The sequence below is a fragment of the Lepus europaeus genome, chromosome 14 (genome assembly GCF_033115175.1).
Source record: "Lepus europaeus isolate LE1 chromosome 14, mLepTim1.pri, whole genome shotgun sequence".
NCBI classification, from domain to species: domain Eukaryota; kingdom Metazoa; phylum Chordata; class Mammalia; order Lagomorpha; family Leporidae; genus Lepus; species Lepus europaeus.
The window spans coordinates 45,755,407-45,776,697 of record NC_084840.1 but is presented as its reverse complement, the minus strand read 5'-3'; the positions used below and the strand labels follow the sequence as shown (position 1 = coordinate 45,776,697).

Genomic DNA, 21,291 nt, shown 5'->3' with positions numbered 1-21,291 from the left:
TAGTGAGTATATCATGAACCAAAAAAAAAAACTATACCTTTAGGCTTTCTGGGCCTTTCTCAACTTTTGTTTCTGCTTTGCTCTGAATGCATTACTTGTAGCATAAGTATTCTAACTACTTGGCGCAAAATAAGGAAATGTGAGCCAGTGGGAGGAATGTATATAGATAGCAAAGCGAGGTTAAATGCCTGCCCACTTGTATCTCCAGGACATGGAAAGAGAAGAATGAAATGTCTCATCTCTCTCCATAGTTTCACTTCCATTTAATTCATTCTTTGTGCTCATCACTGGGTCACTTCTTGCTTGGATTTTATGGCTCCCTAACCCTTCTGTTGTCATATCAAATTTTGCTAGTGAATCTAAGAGTAATTTCAGGGTTTTTTTTGTTGTTGTTATTTTATTTTTGGTAAGAAATAGTTGCTGCTTTTTGACTTTTGTGGTGATTATGCTTGAACTTTGAAAAATACTCTGGTATCCCGTAACACTCGCATCCATTTTTCTGTTAACTACCTAATTCCCCAGCCATTTTCCACAGACTGGCATAGGCTTGGGCTAGGAACCACCAAGGAACCACCAGGAAGAGCTGTGGGCACTGTACACCCAACACTTAGGATGGCTGGGTTAGCACATGGTGAAGGTTCTGCTGCATTTGTGGTGAGCCAACTTCCCTGACACCCAGCTGTGCCCCTGGCAATACCACCAGACAGGCCCCATGGTTTACCAGCATGTCCAAGTCAAACCAACTATATGGGCTTTCCTTTATATTGACCCAAATTGTAGAAAGATCTTGGGAGGGAAAAAGGATTTAGAACCCAAAGTCTATTTGTATCCTTACCACATCACAATAACAGAGTCTGTGTTAAAATAAAAGTGAGACTCTCACTAAATGTGTAAGAGTTTATCCTGTGTTTCTTATATCAGTTAATTGTTGTTCTCTCTTGGGCTCTCTTTTACCCTTAATTAACTACCATATGGCAAAACTTCTGTCAAGCAGCTACCGCTAATCTTGATGTCCTCTTTTCACTGGGGCAGAATTTTAGGCTTCATTGTCTTTTACCAGACTAGGGAAATGGGGACAGAATCCTGCTTTCCACCCATCTTGCACAATATAAAGAAACAGCCACAATCATTGCCCACAAAACCTTCAATGACCTAGCTCACTGCTAAGTAAATAAAGTTCAACTTTCTCCTACCCCAAAGAATGTTTACTTAGGGTTCCTAATCTGTCTTCCTGGCTTGAGGTTCCTTTCCCGCCTGGACAATCAATGTTTCCAACCTGTTTTCCTGACATTTTCCCTTAGTAAATTTCTCCATGAATCGTAAGGACAAGTCACCACTCTCCCAATTGTTGTAAACGGTTTACCTGTACTTCTGTCTCCTCGGTATACTTCTCCAGCTTTTCACTCTATCAAAATGTTACTCTTTGTTTGAGATTCCAGTTCAACGCTACTTCCTCCAGAAACCCATTCATGACTCATATGGTGAAAACTGACTATTGTCTGTGCTTCCAAAGTCTTTGCTAATAGCTCTATAAAGTATGATATATATATATATGTATGTGTGTGTGTGTGTGTGTACTCATTAAATGTAATAGCAGCCCTTTGAATTTTACTAATTTAATATAGTCTATTTTGACAATCTGTGAGTGATTATGAAGGTTCATGACATGGATTACTTATGGTTTTGCCAAAGCACAGACTGGAACCTCCACTGTGGGAAGAGCATGCTAAAATGGGTTTCACAATGAGGTGTCAACCTGGTATCTCAGAAGCCATGTGCTCCAGATGAGAACAAATATAATGGGGAAAGTTACATGCTGCCATGTTATTTCTCAATTGTGAAGTAGATTTATTCCTTGGCAAATGTAAAAATATCAAGTTAAAATTTATTTTAATTTTTAATTAGGTTTTTAACAGATTCAGTGTGTTTTGAAGATATGATTCTAAGAACATAATGATACTCCCTTCCTTCCTCCCTTCCAACTTCCTTATTCTCCATTTATTTTTCTTAGTTTTTGAGGTGACATATTTTAAATTTACATTACAGTAAAAAGGATTAATACTTCACTGAATAAGAAGCTTAACAAGTAAAAAGCAAAAACATCCTAGTTTAGTGGGACTATAGAGTAAGTCTATAAACAATAATTGAATGGAAAAATGACCATTTTACCCATATACAGTACATTTTAAAATAATCACAAATCATTAAAACCATAGTAGTATAGTATTTTTAACCACTGGTTGAAAAAGGTATTGGACAAAATTTTACAAAACTATATTTGCAGCAATACTGATACACACAGACATTTCTTTTTTTCTTTTTTTTTTTTTAATTTTAGCCCCCACATATAAGGGAGAAAAACTAATTTTTATTAAATATTGAGCATTCGTCAAGGACTGCTCTATGAACCGTTCTATGCTCCATAGTATTTAATACAACAGTTCTTAAAGCAAGGACTGTGAACAAACCCAATCTACAGAGAAGAAAACAAGAAGAGAAGGCAGATGCAGGATTTGAACCACGGCCATGTTACTCCAGGTGGTACTGTTAGCCAGCATGACTCCATGCCTGCCAGGTGGTGAACACGAACACTTGCTACAAGGGGTCTTTACACCCTATCTCTACCTTTCCTGGGGTCAGAGTGACACCTTTGGGTTTGTCTCATCAGTAATGCCTGGCATCACTCCATGTAAACAGCAGACTTTGGTACTAACAATAGCCTTTACAACTCCCAGGAAACAATCCTGGAGTAACAGCTGTTGACTAAAATATTAAACCTCAAAAACTCTTCTCAACCCAGAAACGTAACTTACTCACTCAGGATTCTGCTTTCTTCTTAAATGCTAGGTGACAAATTCTCATTTGCCTTGGGGATCCTCACTAAAAATAATTTAATACACATTGGAAGCATTTAGCTCCTTCACTGCGGCTCTCTAAAATGAGCACTGGCACAGAAATTGCAGCATTAGGAGATCGCCTGCCTCTGCACATTAGGGACCACTTGTCAGAAACAGCGTTAAAGGAGATTTGAAACACCTCCAGGCCACTGAGGGCCTTCGTGCTAGATAGTGCTTGAATTTTCACTTTTTGACGCATGATTGTTTAGATAAATTTGATTTTATATTTTTTTAAAAAGGAATGATTTACCGAGCCTGTTGTATATGATTTTATATCTTTCATTTTTTTTTCCTTCTATCCAGGATAAAATCCACTTCATTATCATTCAAGTTAAGGCATAAGGAGAGTAGTGTACCCAAATGACATAACCAACCTGCCCTGGATTAAAACACTGGGAAGGCTCAAGAATCCATTAGAAGTAGTAGGGAAATCATTAGTAAAAAGATTCCAATGAAATAAACATGTTCCATGGCAACTCCAATCCAACCACAAAAATGCTGTTACTAAATGTAGCCTTCTTACTTTGCCTTTAAAACAAACTGCAAATATATTGCCCCTGGTTTTAAATTATCTACTTCATTAGGTTAAGAAATTACTTTTTCATTGCTAGCAAGTGGCTCTTCATCAGTCAGTGCGTCCATCTGCCAAAGAGCCAAGGCTTAAAGACTTAAACTGCATCTACTAGAGGAAGAAAAATCACTGAAGGTTAGAAGCTCCTAGTTGCCCTCTGGTCACTCAGGGTTTTACATCTGAAGTTCAACAAGTTTCTCAGTGGACAGCATCAATATTTATTGGCTTGAAGCTATTCTCTGTGTAAGGCAAATGGAATGAAATAGATGGATTGTACTTTACTACATGGAAATGGACAACTTGGCAATTTTTAAAAATTACTCAGAAAGACAAAAGTTTTAGTGCAAATAAATTATCTTAAATAATCTCTGAATTACAGGTAGATCCTCAAAATCTCTGAGCTGAACAACTCACATTAAGACATTGTTCTCCAGCCCCAGCATGGTGGTTAGTATGGAATCTGAAAACCGGGTATGTTGCCAAGTTTCCAGACAAGAATCTGGGATCCCTGCTGGCTTGTATGGATCTGCCTGGCCCTGCCACAGAGAGAAACAGGTGCAGCTTCCACAGGAAAGATGGGCCATGTGCACTTTAATGACCTAAAACAGATACAGGTATCATAAAATCAAGACTTTCCTAATGATATTTTGACATATTTCTGTTCTTTTTTTTTTTGAAGATTTATTTATTTTTATTTGAAAGGCTGAGTTAGAGAGAGAAAGGGAGAGACAGAGAGATCTTTCATTGGCTGATTCACTCCCCAAATGGCCACAATGGCAAGAGAAATCCAGGAGCAGGAACTTCTTCCAGGTCTCCCACATGGGTACAGGGGCCCAAGCACTTGGGCCATTTTTCACTGCTTTTCCAGGGGCATTAGCAGGGAGCTGGATTGGAAGTGGAGCAGCTGGGACTCGAACTGGTGCCCATATAGATAATGGCACTACAGGCAGCAGCTTTACCCAGTAAGGCACAGCTCCGACTCTATCATTTTTTCCTTTCCAAAATTAGGGGCTCCTGGGGAACTCCTTACTAAATCTAAACTTATTCTTTACAAAGTCTCTTCTATATCATATATCTATGATGCACAGGCTCCATATAGAACACTTTATTCTCAGAAAAGACCCTACTTTTATTAGAGGCCATGTAAAGAGACAATAACGATTCAGACTGGTGCTTACATAATTTATCTGAAGAGATTTTCAAGGAGCCACTACAAACGTTCACAAAAGAATGGGTGATTTTAATGAATTGGTTATGACAGATACAATCTTATTGAATCCTGTTCTTCAAGGGCAGAAAAAAATCTCTTCCACTCCCCTTGCTGGGAGCTTATCCAGACAGCACGGGACCATGAAGTTTGTTTGAAATTCTGCATTTGCACGGAGCTGAGAGGAGCCCGTGAACAAAAGCATGCTTTGGAAATGTCAAAAGCAATATGCAGAACGGCCTTATTTCCTAGGACATACAAAAGAACGGGGGTGGATAAGCATGTAATCACTTAGAGCACTGATTTGAGCAAAGTTAATGAAAGACAACAGGCACTCGCTCTCTTTAGGGTAGATACTGTCAGACCACAAGAAAGTGAAAACAGAAAGTATGTGCCCCTGTGGAAAACCCCGGAAGCTGGACACAAAACAGAGGTGACATCGGTTCTCGTAAGGACAATCTTGGGCTCTAAAGTCTCCATTTTGACCTGTCAAGCAAATGATTCCAAGAAAGTGATTAGATTCTCTATTAAGGGATGAGCAGTGACTTCAGTTTTCTTTTACGGTTCACCGGCCGCTGGAGTTGAAGTTGCGCTGGAAACCTCTAGCTGCTTTCTCCACAGTATAAGGAGAAACATTCTTGTGACTTTTTACTGCAGACTCTTCACTGAGCAGATGCTACAGAAAGACACCCTGTCTCTTACGGCCTGCAGCGTCCCCTTAGGTGGGACCCATACAGATGCAGGTCACCTGGGGGTGGGGGGTGTCAACAAGCAGGTTCCCAGGTCTGGCAGCCAGCTGTTCACCAAGCAGCAGTGCAAAGTGCCTGGAGAGCTTAGAGGGGACCTTATTCCCCATTGTCCAACCCAGCTTCTCCACCTGTCTCCCAAAAGAATGCTAATAATTCATACAAGTGCAAATCTTACATGCATCTTGAGACCAGAAAGATGCGAAAACATGGCCATATTTATGAAAACCAAACAGCGTATCAGCAAAGAGCACCCTACATAGACTCGGGCTAAACACCATGTATCGGCTTCGGCCCTTCCTTGCCCTCGCCTTTTAAGCCAGGTCGCCGGCCCTCTGCGCCTTCTACACTGACACTCCACAGTGCGCAGGCCACAGGGCCCTGATGGCCATGATTTAAAGCTACACTCTGGCAATTCTGAGGCACAGTCAGTTATTCATTCTCACATCTTATCAGTTCTGTGGCAGCCACCTGCTAAGCATGAAGTGTTGCAAAACACGGTTGCAGTTGAGTCTAGGAAAATAAGATTTTTTAACAACTGAATTGAATAGCAGCTTTTTTTTTTTTTTTTTTTTTTTTTTTTTGTAGTCAATAGATGACAGCCTGGGACGAACAGTGCCAAGCTGCCTGTAGAAACGCTGTAGGACCAGCCATCGTACAGAACAGCCCGTCACCTCAAGAGGATAAAAGAAACCCATGCTTTTGTCCTTGACCTGAAAGTTAAGCCACACAAAAGAAGGAAAGATATTTGCTGCATAGGAAAACACTGCAGTAAAAATGCCACATGGGCAGTATTCAAAGGGTACAGATTGCTCTCCGGAGATATTTTTAGGGGCCCAGAGCTAACGTTAACTCCTTACCTCTGCCACTGCCTTCCTGAGCACTATGGCTATCTGGTCCTGAAATCCTCCATGGTCCTTCTTCTTGACCAAACATAAGAGGCATCTGCAGCTCATCCATGGAGCCAGGCTCTCCTGCTGTCCCACACTGCATCTATGGGGGCGGCCAGCAGCTGTCTGTTGTGCTGCGTAGCTGATCTTTCTGAGGAATCTCTAGGTCTGGAATTCCCCCCTTTTGGCTTGGACTTGTCCCTGGTCCTTGGCCTTTGCTGAGAAGTGGCCATCTGCCCACCTCCACAGTCTCCGTTACTGAGGCTTCAGGGAAGCATGTCTGAGCCCCTTCCTCTCAGCCCTGGGCTACAGACCAGCTCGGAACCCCACCAGGCTTCTGCTCCTCAGAGACTGCTCCAAGACAAGTTGCCCAGCACCCAGATGCATGTGATAAGGATCTCTTCGGTCCAGAAGACCTCATCTGGACTCAAACCCGGTTCAATGCCTAAAGCCACTAAGCCCTTTAGAGATCCTCATTAAATATGCCCAGTACCACAGCGAGTGCAGCCCCCCAAGTCTGGGCCTGCCCTGGTTCCAGCTTAAGTCCTCTTCCTCATCAGCCCACTGTTGGGGCCCCAGCACTTCCTGCTGCCAGAACTGCCAGACGAACAATAATACATACAAATCACTCACATTTTCTTCTTTCTCCTTAGAAAAGACTCAGGAATTTGTGTTTAGTTCCTAATGATTCTTGTGTTAAGTAAGTAGTTGCTAATAAAATCGCTGATTAACTACATGGGTATATCCAATAGTCCCAATGTGACCCAGCATTTAAGAATTCTTTTCCTGCCCATCTCTTATTGTTGTATTCAGCAATGTGATCTTAATTCAGTTCTATCCTCAGGAACCTTGGTTGTATTAGACTAGAGGCGCAGGTTTTGTGTTTTAGGATAGCAGTCCTAAGCTCCTCAAAAATAATTAAATAATTGTTAAATAGGCAACCTCACTAACAATTTTTCAGTCTCTAAAATAAAACAAATTTGAAATAACAGTAGTTATGAAAAAGGCTTACACCAGTTACTCAAAAATTGCTCGTTTCTGGGTGGGTGTTTTATCTCAGTGAGTTAACCTGCCACTTGGGATGCTCACAACCTGTATCTGAGAGACAGGTCAAATCCTGGCTGCTCTGCTTCTGATGCAGCTTCCTGCGAAGATGCCTGGGAAGCAGCAGATGATGGTTCAAGTCCTTGAGTCCCTGCCACTCATGTGGGAAACCCAGCTCCTGGCTCCCGCCTTTGGTCTGACCCAGCCCTGGCTGTTATGCCCATTTGGGGTGTGAACCAGTAGGTGAAAATTCTTTCTCTTCCTGTTTCTCTCAGTGTCATTCTGCCTTTCAAACAAATTAATCTTGTAAAAATTATTCATTTTGTTTGATAAACACTACCAGGCTATACCAATTATCAGACTATACTAATAAAAGCATACACTGCAGAAATTTATTGCTATCACTTTTTACCAATAACAATTTAAAATATTAATGTTGTTTGGATGGTAATACACACAGTAACAATTTGAAATCCACAAACAATTGTGAAAATTACATTTCCTTTCTAGCTCTGCCTCTAGCTATCCACCAATTTTTTTTTTTTTTTTTTTTTTTTTTGACAGGCAGAGTGGATAGTGTGAGAGAGAGAGACAGAGAGAAAGTGGTTCACCCTCCAATGGCCGCACCAATTCTCAATGAGGGTTACTGGCATTAATGGTTTCTCGCATATCTTTCCAGAGATTTTTCCATTCACTTGGAGGCATGTATATATTCCTCCCAAATTACTTTCGAGATAGCTCAGACATGTGTAGGTACATCTGTCTGTAACATACAGATATAGTTATATATGAATAAGTAACACTGTTCTGCATCTTGCTCTTTTCACTAAGCACACAGAAAGCTATTCCATTCTGTTTCACGACCACATGGTATATTCTAAGAGTGCATGATAGTTGATTTAAGCTGTCCACAATATGAACATCATACTTATGCACATTCAGGAGATTTTTAACTTTTACAATGGGTATCTTCATATTCAGCACTTACACATATGTAAATACACTTAAAACGATGTAGATGTATATTTTTAAAAGCAGAAATCATACTGTTATACATTATCTGTTTTAGTAGCTAACAATGAGTGTCATTAGCAATGCCTGAGGGTACCCTTTTCTCCATACCCTGGAGGGAAAATTGATCTATAAAGCTCATTTAAGAAATATTTTCAAATCATCTGAGTAAAGATAGTATCTGTTTTAGCTTTCAGTTGCGTACCACTTGGTAAGAATGAGATTATATATCATTTCGTGCATTGAACAGCCATTTTATCAATAAAAGTTTTAATTTAAGAATAGATTCAGGATTTCCAAAAAGTTTATGGAATATAATAATATAATATAAATGATAAACTTATTTCAATGCAAAAATGTATGAAATCCATGCAGGTAAGAGATCCTCAAAAAGTTCAGATTATGAATATTATGAAAACCCCACGCACAGATTTCAAAAATTTTTGACACCAGAACAAACTTATCTTTAATTCTATTTTTCTCCATGACATCTGGAAACACCCTCCTATGGATACAGAAATTTGCAGAGACACTATAGAATCTCTCCATATTCCCCATACTTGGTCTCCCATATTATTAACATTTTATATTAATATGGTGACTTTTTCAAAATTAATGAAAATACTATACATAATTATTAACTAAATGCATTCAGATTTCCCTGTTTTTAACATAATACCCCTTTTCTGTTTCAGGTTCCCATCCAAGATACTGTATCTCATTTATCTGTCATGCCTTTAGACCCCTTTTGGCTGTGGCAGTTTCTCAGATGTTCTTTATTTTTAATGATCTTGACGTTGAGGAATGCTGATCAAGCATTTTGAAGGGAGGTGTGGTTTTTCTTTGGCACCTTTCAGGATTTGATCTTTGCCTTTGAGTTGTTTTGTTTTTGCAGTAGCAAACATGCCTAGTTGTGAATTTATGGCTGTTGATTTCTAGGTTGGTGTTCTCTGAGCTCCCTGGTTTGGTGTCTGCCAATTTTGGAATGTTCATGGCCATTGTTATTTCAAGGCTTTCTTCTTTTATTAATTCTTTCTTCTCTTCTTATTTTTCAATTACATGTACATGATACCTTTTGTTACTGTCCTGCTGTTCTTGGATATTCTCTTATTATTTTTTTCTCTTTGCATTTCAATTTTATAAATTTTCCAGTCTTTGGCAGGCTCCAATCCTCACAAGGCTTTTTGTAATGAAATAGTTTTCTTTTATCCCTTCCTGTCTCCTACTTCCCTGTTTGGATGTAGCATTAATTTTCTGTTTCTGGAGTAACTTTAAAAAGTTGTGGATTTACTCTAAAAGGTATTAACTAAAGGATTTTTTTAAAAGTAGCTGTGGAAATTGGCAATAAACCAATTAAAAGGCATTTTCTTCCATCTTCTTTGCCTTCAGCAGAAACTTCTCATTTGAACATTAATTTCAGCAGATTAAATGAAAATCTCTTGGTAGCCTGCAGGCTACTCTGACCAACAAAGTTATCTGAATGCATTATACCCGATTAGAATTAGTCAACCAAACATTAAGACCCACTGCTTATCTTGCACCATGGCTCAGCCAGAGCTGTGCAGATTGAAGTCAGAACACAATTTTGAGCTATTTTCACATTATATCTACTGATTTTTGATGATGTCAGAAAACATGAAAATAAAGGTAGCACTGAAATAACTGGTACACATAAAGAAATCTGTTTTCTAATTGCAACACAAAGACTCACTCTTAAATTTAACATTCAATTTTGCATTTGGAATTGGTTCTTCAATACATTTTTGACTTGGATGGTTAGCAATTAAATGGATCTAAAATTCTAAGAAAGGCTATCTGGATGCCAACAGGGGAATGTTCTCTCCATTCTCCCAATTTTCCCCATGCTGACTGTGTTTTGATGACTTGTCCATAATGTTCCTGGTGTATAAAGTACAAACTAAGTGGCATAATGATGTATGGGGGCTGCTGATTGTATTAATGCCTATTATCCAATTATGACTCAGGGCATCACAATTAGAGAAAGATGTCGATTCTCCCCCTATCCAGTTGAGTGCCCAGAGTCTCAGAATCTGATCACTGAGCAGTCTTCAGATGAGACTGTGAGCTGGAGTCAGCCATCCTGATAAAACACACATCTCAGGTCATCTACAGGCTCTTACCACCTTTCTCAGCCTTACAGGAGCTGTTTGAGACCACCATGAGCTCAGTTCCTAAGCACTTTCTGAATCCCCTTTTATTATTTATGGAGAGCAATCTAATGGATGATGTCAACAGTGAAAACAACAGACATGTCACATTTACAAGTAAAAGAAATAAAGGAGAAGACTTAGATGTAGAAAATTATAGTAACACTATGCATTATTTATGTACCATTTTCTGTGGATCAGGTATCATGGATATTTAAAAATTAATCTCCATGAGGATCCTTCTGAGGCAGCAACTTTCATTATACTATTTTACAGTTACAGAAACTGAGACAAGAGATGGCCTGGAATTTGCTGAAGATCACACAGCTATGACTGGCTTGGATTATGAGTCTCAGCATTCTGATTCAAGAGTCTTTGTTTCTTAACCAAATAGGATTGATTCTCATAGAAAACTTTCAATTTCAGGCCATGGAGGGACCTAAAGGAGCCCTTTCCAAGTCATTCCTGAAAGATTCAGGGTCTAAAAGGCCAGTCTTGCTCTTTTTCCTTTATGTCCCAGGATTGGACAACGTTAGAACATCTGCCAAATATCATTATTCTGTTTAACTAAACAGAGTCAGGCTGACTCCCTCTGTTTTCAATTGAGTGATGCATGTAAGCATTTGTGTGATACTGTTACCTACCCGAATCCTGGCTGCAGTGAACAGGGAAGGATACAAGCAAAGTGTTATAGCCAATGTTTCAAATACAGCCCTGGATCCACTGGAAGAGGAGGAATGGTGCTTTCCAGAGACAATGTGACTGTTCGGCACAGGGATAGGTGAGCTCTTATGTGGCTCTTAGTGCAACGGCAGGGGATGAGCCTGAACAACCATGCTTTTCTCCTCCAAGCACCCTCTCCCCGTTCCTGTCCCCGAGTCGTGACTTACCCACTGTTTACCAAAGCTCTGTCTCTTTTGTTTACGTGTAATTGTCCTCCTTCATTCTACCATATTTCTGCACTTTTTTTTCCCTTTATTCCTATTGACTCCACTCTAGCTATTGGGGGACTACCTCTGGTTGTTCTGCTGCACTGATCTCCAACCACATGTCCCACTCTTAGCCCCAGGAAGTCAGTGCTAATAAAACAAAACGTGTGCCCTCACATAGCAGGTAAAAAGAGCACATGAAGATGCAATTGGAGAATCTGCAGAATCTACTGCTGCTGCTGGACAATTTGGGGGAGGTGGAAATTGCCAAGCAGGACTGCTAAGAAGCCGTCTCCTATATGTGGAAAGACATCTCAGAGAATCATTTACATAGGGCAGACAAGACAGGACAAATTTTATCTTTTTCCCCAGGCAAACTTAAGACCTGAACTTGTTACGTAGCAAATGAAATTGGAATGGATTTAGTTTTGCCCAGCATCTGCCCCTTCACTATAGATGGATCTCAAACTTGCTCCCTGTTAATAATCATTGTGAAAAGACAAACAACTCATTCACTTTCTCACTTGATTCCGAAAGTTAATGGATGCATAAAGTTATGTTTTATGAGGTTATACACTTGAAAGAAGACAAGGTTGGTACTTATAAATCAATCACCATGAGTAATAACTAATTCTCTTCCTCTTCTAAAAAGCCTTTTACTCCAGTTATTAGTCAAGTCTCTCTAAAAAGCATGAAATATTATTTGGAACTACAATTAAAATATTGTTATTTGAAACCCAGAACAAAAGAAGATGGAAAGTTTGGTAATACTTTCTGAAACTCAAACCAGATGAGTCGCACTACTTTCTTTTCTTTTCTTTTTCTTAATTCTTTCTTATTAGCTGGAGGCAGGAGACAGCAGCGTTGTGATACAGTCGATTAAGCTGACACTTACAATGCCAGCATCCCATATTTGTGTGACAGCTCAAGTCTTGGCGAGGTTCCTGCTAATATAGTGGCCCAAGCCTCTCACATGGGAGACCCACACGGAATTCTAGGCTACTGGCTTCTGCCTAGCCCAGCCCCAGCTATTGTAGCCATCTGGGGAGAAAACCAGTGGAAAGAAGATCTCTCTGCTCTCCCCTCCACCATTGTTCTGCCTTTCAAATAAATAAAAAAAATAAAGATTTTAAATATCTTCTGGAGCCAGTGTTGTGGCACAGTGGGTAAAGCTGCAGCCTGTGATGTTGGCATTCCATATGGGCACTGGTTCAGGTCCTGGCTGCTTCATTTCCAATCCAGCTTCTTGCTAATGGTCTGAGAAAAGCAGTGGAAGATGGACCCCTGCCACCTACATGGGAGACCTGAGTGAAGCTCCTGGCTCCTGGCTTTGGCCTGGCCCAGCTTTGGCCATTGTAGTCATCCGGGGTGTGAACAAGCAGATGCAAGATACCTCTCTCTCTCTTTCTGTCACTCTGCCTTTCAGATGAATGAATAAATCTTTTTTAAAAATAAATAATATCTTTCTTATTTAGGATTTAAAGGGAAAAAGTAAATGATTATTGACCAGATGTACGAAATTACTCAAAGTCTTAATTTAACATGCCATATCTCTAAGAGTAACAGTCGTTTTTCTTGAGAGGGGAAGAAGGAGGATTATATTTTACTTATGCCTGTTTGACATTTTTAAGGTCCATGTCTTAGCTATTCAGACATGAAAAATGTATCACTTAATGAACATTGTTTTACTAGTTTCATGTGGCAAATGAAATAAACAGATGTAAAATTTTAATTTTTAAATGAAATCTGCAACTAGAAATTTATATAGGAAGATAAAGAAAGGATAGTCTTCCATATGATTAAAGTAAGTAATATATGTTCACCATTAGCTTTTTTTAAAAAATTTTATTTAATGAACATAAATTTCCAAAGTACAGCTTATGGATTACAATAGCTTCCCCCCCCCCCATAACTTCCCTCCCACCCACAACACTCCCCTCTCCCACCTCCTCTCCTCTTCCATTCACATCAAGATTAATTTTCAATTATCTTTATATACAGAAGATCAATTTAGCATATATTAAGTAAAGATTTCAACAGTTTGCATCCACACAGAAACACAAAGTGTAAAATATTATTTGAGTACTAGTTATAGCATTAATTAAACACCTAAGAATAATTGTGTATTAATTACAGAGTTCAACCAATAGTTTTAAGTAGAACATAAAAAAATACTAAAAGGGTAAGGTATTAAGTTCTTTTTTTGTTTGTTTGTTATATAGTTTTTTTTTATTTAATAAATGTGAATTTACAAAGTGCAACTTTTGTATTGTTGTGGCTTCCCCCCCCCCAACCTCCCTCCCTCCCGTGGCCCTCCCCTCTCCCACTCCCTCTCATCATTAGCTTTTATTTGAAATGCAAATTATTGGACAGAAAGAGAGAGAGGGAGTGAGAGAGAGAAATAGAGACTATCTCATTCACTGGTTCAGTCCTCAAATGCCTAAAAAAGTCAGGACTGGGCTAGGTGAAAGCCAGGAGCCAGGAGTTCAATCTGAGTTTCCTATCTGAATGGCAGGGACTTAACCACTTGACCCATCATTTGCTGCTTCCTAGAAGGAAGTAGGAAGTTGGAACTGAACATGGAGCGGAAACTCAAACCCAGGAACCACAATATGGCCTCCCAGATGTCTACAGCAATATATTAATGGATATGTCAAATGTTCTCCACCATGCCCCACAATTAATTTTTTTTTGACAGGCAGATTTAGACAGTGAGAGAGTGAGAGAGAGAGAGAGAGAGAGAGAAAGGTCTTCCTTCCGTTGGTTCACCCCCTAAATAGCTGCCACGGCCAGTGCGCTGCGCCGATCTGAAGCCAGGAGCCAGGTGCCTCCTCCTGGTCTCCCATGCAGGTGCAGGGCCCAAGCACTTGGGCCATCCTCCACTGCCTTCCCGGGCCACAGCACAGAGCTGGACTGGAAGAGGAGCAACCGGGACAGAATCTGGCGCCCTAACCGGGACTAGAACTTGGGGTGCCAGCGCCGCAGGCGGAGGATTAGCCTAGTGAGCCACAGCGCCGGCCCACAATTAATTTTTAATTCAGGTCATCACTGATTCCTAATCTGATGCCCAACCATCTGCAATTCTACAGATTATTTTAATGATAAATCACCATCGGTCCACATACTTAAATTTGGGGGCCATACAAGCAATATCTCCATAACTTCCCCTGTCCCCTCCCCATTACATAAATTAGCAAATGACATTCTCACCCCCAACACCAACCCCTCACAGTCACGTGCACCCATGTTGGACTCAGCAAAAACATCATTACTAGTGCTGGCCACAGGAATTAAAAATCAAAGTCTCAAACTTAAATCTGTATTTTGAAGCACTTAAAGGTTCACACTGATAGCCTAACAATAAGAGAAACCTATTAAGGTATTCACATAGAAAGAAAATGAGCATTGTGATACACAAACAATATATCATAGTAGCACTGTTAATGAAAATGTTTTTGTGAAATGCACAGAGGACCAGTTTTCTAATGCCCAAAATATTTGTATCCTGAAGTATTTTTATAAATAGAAAGATAAATTAGTACTTTCAGATTCTGTTATCAATGAACCAGAAAATAAGATAGTATTTCCAATTCATTTTGTATATTACTTGTATGGATGACTGAAGCTTTTGAATATTAAAATACTTAATAGGCAAAGATTTCATTTTTGTAGTTTATAAATAAAGGACCCAATATTTAGCTTTAATTTACATTTTAAACTAGAAACTTAAGCTTATCCGTAATGAAATAGATATAGATCAATATTTTTTCTCTGTATATATATGGAATATTTATATATATAAAATGGCTTCAATAAATTATATATATATATTTCTGTATTTTTAATAATGCATTTATTTATTTTATTTATTTCATAGACAGACAGAAATATAGAGAGATTTCATGCATCAATTCATTTTCCAATTGCATGCAATGCTGGGGTTGAACAAAAGTGGAGACAGAAGCCAGGAGCCCAAAACTCATTTCAGGTCTCCAACCTGGGTGGCAGAAACCCAGTAATTGGGCCATCACCTGCTGCCTCCCAAATACACCTTAGCAGGAAGCTACAATTTGGAATTAGAGCTGGGATGAGGTCCCAGGCCCTCTGCTATAAGACAGGCATAACAAGCAGTACCTTAACTGTTAAGCCAAATGCCACTCATATGTATGCCTGTACTCATTTATTACTCATTCATATATGCTTGTATTCATTTATTTTCATTTTTATTTGAAACAGAAACTTAGAGAAAGATCATCCATCTACTGGTTCACACACCAAATGCCACAAGAGCTGGGACTAGGCCAGCCCAAAGCCAGGAAGGGCCTGGGACTGAAACCAAGTCTTCCACCCGGGTCCTAGGGATCCAACTATTTGAGCCACCACCTGTTGCTTCCCAGGTTGTGCAATAGCAGGAAGCTGGAATAGGCAGTATAGCCAGGACTTGAACCTAGGCATTCCAGTATGAGATGGGCGAGTCCAAAGCAGCATCTTAACTGTGCTAAGCACCTGCCCCTACGTCTGTATTTTTAAACTACTTCTGTTTTGAAATTGTGTTGATTCTAACAATGGCACATGATTATCTTGAAGTTAATTTCAGTCTTAAATAGATGTCTGTGTGTTGGGGGGAGGGAGGAGAGAGAGGGAGAGTGTTTTAAGGGAAGCGTGGCAAATGGCTGAGTAGTGAGGTAAGATAAAGTGGAACCGTGGCTTAAAGTATCCACTTTATTTATTTGCACAGCTTGTATTTACCATGAACATGTTTGATTTTGTTTGTTCCCACATCCAATGCAGAAACAGATGTAAGAGGAATTTGTAGACACAGTCAAAGAGAACTGACAGGCAATAGAATTGAAACCTATGTGTTCCTACTTAAAAAATCTCAGCCCCCGTTCTATTTGCAATGGTCTGCAGTCAGCTTTATTCAACCTGATTTGTGAATTCTTTTCCTTCCAAGCCTTCCATGGTTAATAACCTTTGTAAGATTTGTAGGCCAGTGAACATTTGTCAAATAGGTCTGTCTGTACAACATCCAGTCAATCACAGGAGAGAGCCATGGAAGGTTGTGTGGTTCCGAAGTCCATTGAGCAGCTCGTAGCTTCACCTGCTGCATCCTAATGGGTCCTTTTGGGTTTTAAGCCATTCGAACCTCAGTGATGAAACAGCTCACATGATGTGTCTTGTGCCAGCTCCTTCTCCCCCTTCCCACTGCAGCCATCCTGGCTCAGGCACACTAACCCATACACATGTCCTGAAAAACCTGGTAAGTCTTTGTTGGCCATTCCCCTCCTCAGCCTGCCCTGCCCTCCACTGTCAGGTCAGGCCAGAACTACAGTCTCCTCCAAAAAAACCCCAATGCTTGCTGGGTACCATTCAAATTCCTAAAGTTCTAAGGGCTCTACATCACTCCCTCTCCCATCTGTCTTTCACTAGACTCATATCTCAACCCTCCATTCAAGATAACGTGATACATTTGACAGCTTCCAAACACACAGACTCAGTACTGTCACTTAGCTCCTTATCCCTGCATCTGGAATGGCATTCCTTTTCCTACCCTTTTCTCAAACTGCCTCTTTGCCTACTAAAATCCTATCTTTAAGGTCAATGTCAAATACTAGCTCTTTCCTTTTTTTTTTTTTAATTTATTTATTTGAAAGGCAGAGTGACAGAGAGAAGAGAGGGAGAGACAAAGAAAGAGAAAAAGAGAGAGAGAGTGAGAGCGAGAGCGAGCGAGCTTCCATCTGCTGGTTCACTTCTCCAAGTGACCACAAAGGCCACGGCTGGGCCATGCTGAAGCGAGGAGCCAAGAGCTTCTTCCAGATCTCTCAGGCAGGGGCAGGGGCCCAAGCACTTGTGCATTTTCCACTGTTTTCCTAGGCACATTAGCAGGGAGCTGGATCATAAGTGGAGTTCCAGGAAACAAAATGGTGCCCATATGGGATGCCAACGTTGCAGGCAGCCTCTTACCCCACCATGCCACATGCTGGCCCCAACCTTAGCTCTTTTGTGAACCTGCTTGTGACTGATCCAACAAGGATTTCCTACATAAGCCACCTTCTGTGCCAGCACCCCCTCCAGTCAGCTTCTTTCATTTCCAGATCCTCTACTTAGAGTCTAAACTCCAAGATGGGAGCCATACTATCCTTTGTATACATGGAAGCAACCTGTACAGTGCTTCTATGAAAGTCCTTATTGACTGAATGAACAATGAAAGAGTAAGCAAGCTAAAGTCAGTCCTTCATATCTACTGGTTCCATATCCATGGATTCAATCAACCATGGACAGAAAATATTTGAGAAAAAAATTACATCTGTAGTGACCATATATAGACTTTTGTGTCATCACTTCTTAAACAATACAATATCACAATATGAAAATATTTTTAAAAGTTAATGGAGGGGCCGGTGCTGTGGCACAGTGGGTTAATGCCCTGGCTTGAGGAGCCGGCATCCCATATGGGCGCCGCTGGTTCTAGTCCCAGCTGCTCCACTTCCAATCCAGCTCTTTGCTATGGCCTGGGAAAGCAGTAAAAGATGGCCCAACTTGGGCTCCTGCACCCATGTGGGAGACCAGAGGAAGCTCCTGACTCCTGGCTTTGGAGTGGCGCAGCTCTGGTCATAGCAGCCATTTGGGGAGTGAACTAGCGGATGGAAGAACTTTCTCTCTGTTTCTCCTTCTCACTGTCTGTAACTCTCTCAAATAAATAAACAAATAAAAATCTTTTAAAAAAAAGTTAATGGAAAATGGAATTAAAAGGTAAGTTTATTTGGGCACAAAAATTTTGAATTTCATACATAGGATTTTAGTAAAATTCATTTTCTAATAACTTTTTGAAGACCCCTTCTATGCACAGATTTCATCTTGTATAATATTTACATGGTATAAAATATTTTAAATAATATAGACATAATTGAAAGTATATAAGATGGGGCTGGCATTTTGGTGCAGTAGGTTAAGCTGCTGCCTGCAATGCTGGCAACCCTTGAGAACCAGTTCATGTCTTGGTTGCTCCAATGCCAATCCAGTTCCCTACTAATGCACCTGGGAAAGCAGAGGAAGGACTTGCCACGCAGGTGGGAGACCCAGATGGAGTTCCTGACTCCGGCTTCAGTCTAGCTCATCCCCTGCTATTGTGACCATTTGGGGGAGTGAACTAGAGGATGGAAGGTTCCTCTACCTAACTCTCCCTCTTTCTCTCTATCACTCTGCCTTTCAGATGGATAGATAGATAAATAAATAAATCTTTTTTAAAAAAGAGGAAGTTCTTATGGCCATTCCAATGTTTAAAAGAAAAAGAGAAATTATACAGGAGGAAGGGCTTAAGGTATATGAGAATACTAGACATTTTTGTTTTTAAGATGTATTTGTTTAGAGGCCAGGATGTGGTACACTGTGTTGAGTCTCTGCTTACAATGCCTGCATCCTATATTGTGATACTGGTTCAGTCCTGGCTTTTGCATTTTTAATTCAGCTCTCTGCTAATACCCCCTGGGAAGGCAGCAGAAGATGGCCCAAGTACTTGGTCCCCTGCCACTCATGTGGGAGAACAGGATGAAGTTCCTGGCTCCTGGCTTTAGTCTGGTCTAGCCCTGGCTGTTTCAGCCATTTGTGGAATCAACAAGTGGATGAAAGAGATCACTCTCTGTCTCTGTCTCTGTCTCTCTTCTCTCCTCTCTCCATCACTCTGCCTTTCAATAAACAAAATCACTGTTTTTTTTTTTTTTTTAGACTTCATTATTTACTTAATTTAGGGCTAATGACTCAAACTGACCTTTTAAGACATTATATAAAATTATTCCAACTTGCTTTTCTAATTTTAATACACTGCAGTATTAGGAAACATATCCTTGATTTCACTCAGTCTCAATTATTCACTGTGCCAGACATACTCTGCTCACTTCCTCTTCTGTATATTTACTGTGGATGTTCCTGTCTGACACTTCCTTTTCTACATAACCACAGAATCAGTAACATCCTCCAAGAACTATCTTAAATAAGAAATTCTCTGTAAAATCTTATATGACTCTTTGAGGTATTTGAACTTTATTTACCCATAGCAACTTGTATTTCATGCTTTGCATTTTCTAAACACTTCCCTCACTCTGCTTCACCTTGTCTATCCACATGGTCACACACTCCCGAGCAGAGGTAGCCGTTATCTACCACTGCACAGAGCACATGCTCAGAAAAAGTTTTATTGGCTTACTGATATTTCTTATTATAAATCTTTTTCTGAATCTTACATGTGAGTATATTCTAAGACTTACATTAAAGGAAGGGAAAAATGATCAACTTGGTTTGCATACCATTCAGACCAATGAGACCCAGGGGTGAAGGATCAGGCTTTAGGCACAGACATTCACAGCTTTTTCTGGGCAGCATGGGTGTCCTTTCACCTGCTTCTTTACTTACTGTTCCATTTATCTTTCTCACTCATTCTTATACTTTCTCTACTCTTCCATCTAAGGCCTACAGGGATACTCTTTGACATTTGTATGATAAGGAATGATATTTACCTTGCAAAGACATTGCAAATCTCCAGACTAAACTCCAAATTTGTAGAGAAATACAAAATCTAAAAATTCAAACTATGTTTTCTTTTTATTTTTAAGCTACTCAATTAAGTTGTTAGTCAACACAGGGGGCATTTAAAAAAAAAGGATTAAAGTTAACATACATTGGTGACAGCATTGTGGTGCAGTGGTTAAGCTGCCGACTGCAATGGTGACACCCATATGAGAGCCAGTTCAAGTCCTGGCTGCTCCAGTTTTGATCCAGCTTCCTACTAATGTGCCTGGGAAAGCAACTGAGGATGGTCCAAGTGCTTGGGCCCATGCTATTTATATGGGAGATACAGATGGATTTCTTGGCTTCTGGCTTTGAGCAGCCCCAACCGCAACCATTGTGGCCATGTGGAGAGTGAACCAGCAGTTGGAAATTTCTCTGTGTGTGTGTGTGCGTGTGTGTGTAACTATGCCCTTCAAATACATACATACATACATTCATATTTTAAAAAAATATAATTATGTGAGTATATAGCTATCAACCACAAGTGTGAAAAGAAATAAAACTACACAACTTCCTTAAATATTTTTTCTTTCTTTTTTTTTTAAACTTTTATTTAATGAATATAGATTTCCAAAGTACAGCTTACGGATTACAATGGCTTCCCCCACCCCGCAATAACTTCTCTCCCACCCGCAACCTTTTCTAACCCTTGTCCAATTTCTGCCAATTTTGCAGTCTACCTTACCACCAAAGAATGAATTAAAGTTTACAAGGAAAACAGTAGCAAATCTAAACTGAAAATGGTTATAACTATTATATATTTTCTGCTGAAAAGTTTTTTAGTAGGTATATTCTTTCCTGGGTTTTATTTATGCCCATCAGTTTGTGATAGAAGACAATGGTTTTTCCAATAAATATTCCTCCTGAAATATGGGGCAAATTAAAAATAATAACAGCAATAAAACTGTAGATTATTTAAGGTGAATGGTAGAGAAGCACTTACCGCCAGTTGCCACAGTGATTTCACGTAGGAAATGGCCGTAAAATGGAAAATCGAAGGACAGATTCACTCTCTGCAAGGAACAACACCAAAGAATAAAATCAATAGCGTGCAGAACGGTAAATATAGAATTAAAAGCTGTTCACTTAAATGATGCTTTTACATTACCCTGCTATAACTTAAGCTGACTTTTAAAGCCTAAATGGTACTAAAGAATACTGTTCTTGGAAATTAAGTAGTTAAAGTATGTGACAAGAACAAAGTTGGGCTGTTGGGCTGTTGGTCTGTTCTTGCTTACAAAGACTACCTAGAACTTAAACTTG

The 21,291-nt window shown here is 39.8% G+C and overlaps 1 protein-coding gene across 1 annotated transcript in view; it reads right to left on the bottom strand.

The window, feature by feature from the left end:
• The window catches only part of PLXDC2 (plexin domain containing 2), a 474,057-nt gene that overhangs the window by 194,591 nt on the left and 258,175 nt on the right, over positions 1-21,291 (bottom strand). The window contains exon 4 of the mRNA XM_062210542.1: positions 20,972-21,041. Within this exon, the coding sequence (XP_062066526.1) occupies positions 20,972-21,041 (70 nt within the window). The remainder of the gene's footprint in view (positions 1-20,971; positions 21,042-21,291) is intronic.